Source organism: Tauraco erythrolophus, chromosome 2 (genome assembly GCF_009769465.1).
Source record: "Tauraco erythrolophus isolate bTauEry1 chromosome 2, bTauEry1.pri, whole genome shotgun sequence".
NCBI classification, from domain to species: domain Eukaryota; kingdom Metazoa; phylum Chordata; class Aves; order Musophagiformes; family Musophagidae; genus Tauraco; species Tauraco erythrolophus.
In genome coordinates this window covers 99,880,523-99,886,522 of record NC_141466.1, presented here as the reverse complement: position 1 = coordinate 99,886,522, position 6,000 = coordinate 99,880,523, and the positions used below count along the sequence as shown (strand labels likewise).

General features: G+C 48.2%; 1 protein-coding gene across 1 annotated transcript in view; it reads left to right on the top strand.

Annotated features, from left to right (window-relative positions):
- The first annotated feature begins 282 nt into the window (after window positions 1-282).
- Window positions 283-6,000, top strand: part of MOCS1 (molybdenum cofactor synthesis 1) — a 31,191-nt gene continuing 25,473 nt past the window's right edge. The window contains exon 1 of the mRNA XM_086628580.1: window positions 283-411. Within this exon, the coding sequence (XP_086484706.1) occupies window positions 283-411 (129 nt within the window). The remainder of the gene's footprint in view (window positions 412-6,000) is intronic.

Below are 6,000 nucleotides of genomic sequence, written 5' to 3'. Positions count from 1 at the left end.
GTTTTGCCCTTGCCGCTGACGGACGCGGGGCCTCGCAGGAGCTGCCCGCGGCCCCTGCCCCGGACGCCACGTCAGTGCCGAGGGACCTGCGGGCAGCTGGCGGCAGCCGCTCTCTCCCCCCGCGCCCGCCCGGCTGAGGGGAGCGGACTACAACTCCCGGCGTGCAGCGCGCACCTGCGGCCACTCTGACTGGCTGTGGCCCCCTCGCCCCCTCCGCCGCGTCACGGCGCGAGCCTGGCGGCGGCGCCGCAGCCCCTCGTGTGTCGGGGGCCCGAGAGCCGCATGGCGGCGGCGGCGGCGCGGTGGGGGCGGCGCGGCGGAGCCGCGCTGCTGCGGGGCGCGCTCGGGGCAGCCCCCGGCCGCGCCTGCAGCTCCGGGGCGCCTGTGAGGGCTCCGTCCGCCGCGGCGCAGGTGAGGCGGGGCGCTGAGGGGGTCCGGCGGGGGAGGGCTGTGCCCGGTGGGTAACAGGCGAGTGCCGCTGTCCGGGGCGCGCCGAGGGGGCGTGCGGCTGCCGGAGGTCGCGGTTGGGATTTTGAGTCCCGGGTCGGTGCCGTGCGGTTAAAATGAAGGAAACGTCGTTTGGGACGGTCTGCTTGTGATAACCCGGGCTTCGCCCGGCGGGGTTCCCGGGGGGAGCTTGGGTTTGAGAGTTCCCGTGCCGTGATCCCCGCTGGAATCTGCTGGGGTGGGCGGCACCGAAACTCCGCCTCTAATGCGCTTTCTTATAGGAATACTTGATTTTGCAGCCTGTCCCAGACCGTTAGGTGATTTGTATGGTGAGCATGACTTGATTATATGAGGGGGGCGGAGGGAGTCAACAAAACCTGTATTAATACAGAATTTTGTGTCTTTACTTTGTGGAAATGTCAGGCTTGCTTTGAAAATAAGTGGGACGCTCAGTCTCTTGGGCTGAACCAGTTCTGTGTTCCTTCCCGGGCAAAGGAGAGTTTACATAAATAAAGGCGTTTGATCTGCCCAGGTCAAATTCAAGTATTTTGGCAGCTTTCGGTGACTGTGCTCCGAGCGGTCACGCGAACTGCGCAGTGAAGCCGGCCCTTCCGTCGCTGGCGTGGAATTGGCACAGATTTTGTCTGGATCCAGCTCCTCCTAGTTTAACTTTCGGTCCCCCTGGATGGATTTGGTCTCTTGGTGTCCAAACGCTGGAGAAAAAAGCTGCACGGACAGGCACAGGTTCTGTAACTGTCTAGCAGAAGTAGGGCATGACACGCAGAGTAATCCCGGCTGGGACGTGATTTACTGATTTACTTGCGATTGCTTGGCTGGCTTTAACAAGCAGGAAATAAGCTAAAGCTACTAGTGACAGCCTTTGTGTGACCAGAGTTGAATGCATTCACTGCCACTGACTGACTTGCAGAAAGTCAAATGGATTTTGTTTTGCTTTGTTGAATGCTTACTGGGCTCAGGAATCTAGAAAGATTATTGAATTTCTTTCTTTTTTTTTTTTTCTAAACCATGTGCTTTTTTTTATAAATTCCGATCAAAATTACGTTTAACTATTTTCTGTAAATCAGGTAGTTCTAACATACATTCAGGAATACTTTTGAAAGAGCTTGATTACAACATCTGTCTCTGAAAGCCCTACTTTCTTACAGGATGAAAGCCACAGTGGTTGGAGGAATGGGATGAGTGATTTGTGTGTGGCATAATAACTGTGACAAGTGTCCTGGGGCACTGGCTGATACCCTGCAGGGCCTGAGAAGCAAGCCCATGCAAAAGCAAAGACAGTGCAACTTAGCAACTATACAGTGGTAACATACCTGTTTCTGCTTTCTGTTCTCTGTCTCTCCTGGGATTCATGTGTAGAGAGGAGCAATTAGTTTTACAGCCATAGGGGACACTGAAACGTGCTTTCAGATGAAAGGATGTTCAAACATTCAAAACAATTGTGAATACTGCTTGACTGTCTTCTGGGTTGGATCTGAAAATGTTCATGGGTTCTGTTTAGTTTAATAAGATTTCAGTTGGGTGTAGGAGGTGCAAAGGGGACAAGAGAGCGCTAGACTCTCTACATGTCATCCCCTGTTAAAATGGTCCTTCCAGCCATGGAAGAAAGACCTCTGTAATGCATGAGCTTCAGGAGACAACTGAAAGGCTGTGTCCGAGGCCAGCCATTCTAAGTCTTTAGGTTAAGCTACAAATAGTGAGGTCAGTACAGCTGCTGTATTGGTATTGTGTGGTGAACTTAACATTCAATTAGGGCCTATTTCTAGCCCATTTCTACATGCTGTTTTTTGAGACAGTGGGAGAATGTCTGTGTGCATGCTATCCATTCTGTATCCTGCACTTGCCATCTGTAATAACCCTTTCTATGAGTACTTGATGACTCCCTCCAGCAGAAACACTTGCTTTTATTCATGTTTTGAATGTCCATTAAGTCATTATAAGGTTTTCTATATGAAATATGTGGTGAAAATTGGTGTGTTTCTAGAAGTGAAATGATATTGACCAGACAACCTGACTGGGCAAATCTGAGGCTGTGAAAATTTATATCAAGTTTGAAGACAAATTCGGATATACCTGCGAAGCTGATCTAAATAGTTTACAAATAAAACCCGGAACTTGATCAGATTGTTATTGAACGGGTTAGTCCATGCGTTTGACCCTCTTTGTATCTCGGTATTTAAGATATAGTTGTCAGTCTGGGAGTATGTATGCAGAGTGGAGTCCCTTTTTCTAAGACTAGCTGAGGACAGGTAGCAACAGGTACCGTGAAAGCAGCGTTTTCATGCTTATTTGATTGTGCACAAGCATTTCTTGACTAATTCACACTTAACAAGGGAAAGTCTGATGCCATCCTGTCATCTCGTACACATGATGATACATGTCCAAATTATATTCCTGAATAAAGAAAAATTTTATAAGATTACATAGTTCTACTACAAAACTATATTTTCTAGTACAATGAAAAATGTAATTTGTAGTCTTTTTTTTTTAATTTGAATTGTAAGCTGGAAGTTTGCGTGAAAAAAAAACATCTTTTTGAAATAAAGGGGCAAGTTGAGAGGACTCTTAAGGTAGTGAGGCTTGAAAGCAGTAACATTAAGGAAATCAACATCTCTCTCTCTTTTTTTTTTTTTTGGTATTATTTCCAGTAAAGGTCTTCAGCATCCTGATTCAAAGTTTCATTTCAGCTTCCTCCATCTGTTCATGTAGATCCTGTAAATCAAATGTAACCACCTGAAATTTTCTGTGGCCTCAATGAAATCTTCACCACTGGGAAAAAGAGGAGAGCCCAACTTGTCAAGAAAGACCTCATATGGCCCTTATTCCTGGCCAGTCATGTCTGAAACTCTCTGTGTCCTGGAGCTCTGGTTTGTGGGTAGCTGGTCAAAGTCCCTGAGCGGCACGCTCTGTGCCAGAAGCCAGAACTGTAGTGGTAAGTGTGCTGTTTGGGGTCAACCGTTGGGCAGCAGCTGCCAAGCCCTCAGAAAAACATTTGTCTTGGACTTCGGAGCTCAGACCTCATGCTGGCACTTGGCCTACTTAGACCCATTTCAGCCTCTGCGGTTGTCTAGTTTCCAGGTTGAACAAGGACACTGTGTCACCGCTTCCCTAATGACTAAGATATTAAAGGTGAGGTATGAAACAGAAGAGCTTCTGCCGAGCCGTGCCCGTGATGCTGGCGCAGCAGCGATAGGTGCTTCAGCGAGGCGGCCATGCTGGTGCGTGGACCCAGCAGGACTGCAGGGGAGGTGCGGGAGCAGCGCTAACAGTGGCATAAGCATACAAGTTGTGGTGGTCCCCAAGGCCTGAACAGAAGAAGTGTTTGCAGGCATTGCTGTTCCGTAGTGTGCAAATATCACTGGGGATAAGGCGAAGGTGGAAGGCTAGAGTAAGTATAGTATTCCATCTTCAGCTTGATAAGTAGATAAGAGCTCTGTTCTCTTCCCTCTTGTGTTTAACTGAGCCTTTCCGGTATCTATCAGTTTGTGGTGTTCCTGGTGGTTATTAATACCTCTGGTGACAGCTTCCAATTTTGCTGCATTGTTAGAAGAGTTTTTCTGGAAATCACAGGTGAATTGGCAGGTCTGAAGGGTTGACAGCTTGTCAAAATATAGCTGCTAGGTGCAGTCAGCTAAGCTTTCATTTTTTCGGTACTAGAGTAGGACATAGGATTGACAGCCTGGAGACTGAAACTGGTGTTTCATGGATCAGATAGAGCACACTGTGTGACAGGGCATACTCCTCTGATGTGCGGAAGTGTCTCCTGTCAACTAGGGAGGGAAGGGAGTGGGGACCTGGGGATTATAGCCATCCCTTTTGACTGAAAAGGTTATGTGGTTAGGCACTAATAATGTTAAAATACTGACAATTATCCATTTTTTCCAACTGCAGGGAACCGAATAACCCTTTCCCTGTAGCCTGGGAACTGCAGCAGGCAGCTTTTACTTTCTTCCTGCTCTGATAGCTCTCACACAGGCTGCAAGTGACTAGGTCCAACCTCACCCTATTCTTCCACTTCAGAAAATCCTACTTACATGACTACCTGAGAGAGTGCTTTATCCTTGCCCTGAGTTGCTAGCAAGGCGGCTGAGTTTCCATCTCTGATATTTGGCCTTCCCTGTGGAATTTGTAATGGTATGAGTCAGTGCTGGGTGCAGTGGCAGTTTTGGTAACACAGGATCCACTCCCAGTGGAGCTCAAGCTGATGCTACTGAACTCCTCATGGTTGCCTCCTGATTCCTCCTTGCTGACATCAAACTGGACAGAAACTGAACTAACAGTTTAAAAATTCCGTCTCCAGTGACTCTTTCCTCCCAGACAAACTCACCTCTGTACATGACAAGAACTTGGTGGAAAGAAGCTCTAGTAGCTCTGGAAAACTTTTTTGTTTTCCCTGTTCCAACACCCACTGTTTTGCAGCAAGACAGCAAAAGTTAGTTATTTCCAACAGGAACTTTGAAGTATGTTAACACCAGCTGCCTGCTGAGTTCCTGTTCTTTAAATGCTGCTTCTTGACAGTTCACTTTAGAGTAGTTAATGAAGGGCAGTGTTATTCTTCCAGTAAGTCCTCTTGCTTTAGTTTCCTTGCCTGTCACAGCCACGCAAGTGGATGGCAGACCAGGGACAGAACTGCTCTCTCCTGCATCCCACTCCAGTGGTGGCTTCTTCCAGAAAATAGGAAATTGCTTCCAGCATATTATTGCTGTTGAATAGAAAGTATACAGTTTTGGCATCCATTGGATGCAATCATTAAAGTCTCCCTCTCTTGCCTCCCTTCCCTCAGGGAGAATCAAGGAGAACAGCTCCTCATCTCTTTTCCTCCCTGTAATGTGAGCTCTAAAACAGGGAGGCGTTTGTACTGTTCTGTCTCCAAGGGGGGGTAGGTAAGGAAACCTGGTCCTGAAAAAGGTGCAAGAACAAGTTACTGAGAAAGAAACGGGAGAAGAGTGCTCCTACAAGAAGGGTTAAAATAATTTTAATAAGCATGGGAGTGGTTTCCCTCTCAAGTGTGAACACCTTTCCGAAGTAATAGGAAGGAGAACGTCAGAAACCCAACCAGGCCAGAAAGCAGTACAGTTTTGGAGAAAAAATACTTGTGTTTTTTTTTTTTTTTAAGCTGGCAGTAATTAAAATATCTTCAGATTTAGCCTGTTCAGAGGCGAGTTTTCTAACTGGGGAAGAAGCAGAAATGGCGTCTGAATAATTTAGCTAAGCTCTCCCGCTTAACCCTGCTGGTATTCTGAGAAGCTCTGGGGCCAGTGCAGCAGAGCCAGCCGGCGCCGCGAACAAAGCCAGCTCCCGTCTTGGCATTTCCTGGGGAAAGTAAATCTGTGCGGAGCTTGCCAACAACCTGCAGATGCCCAGGCCGGAGCGTTTCCCCGGGAGGATTGAAAACCAGATAACTTGTTCCACCCGTGCACGTTGGAGAAGAGGGTGACGCAAGAGTGATGTAAGGCTGCGGAGGGGTTGCCACCAACACCTCTGGTGCTGCGTGTGCCCTTGGCCCTCTGCTGCTGTGGCCATTGCTGCAAAACA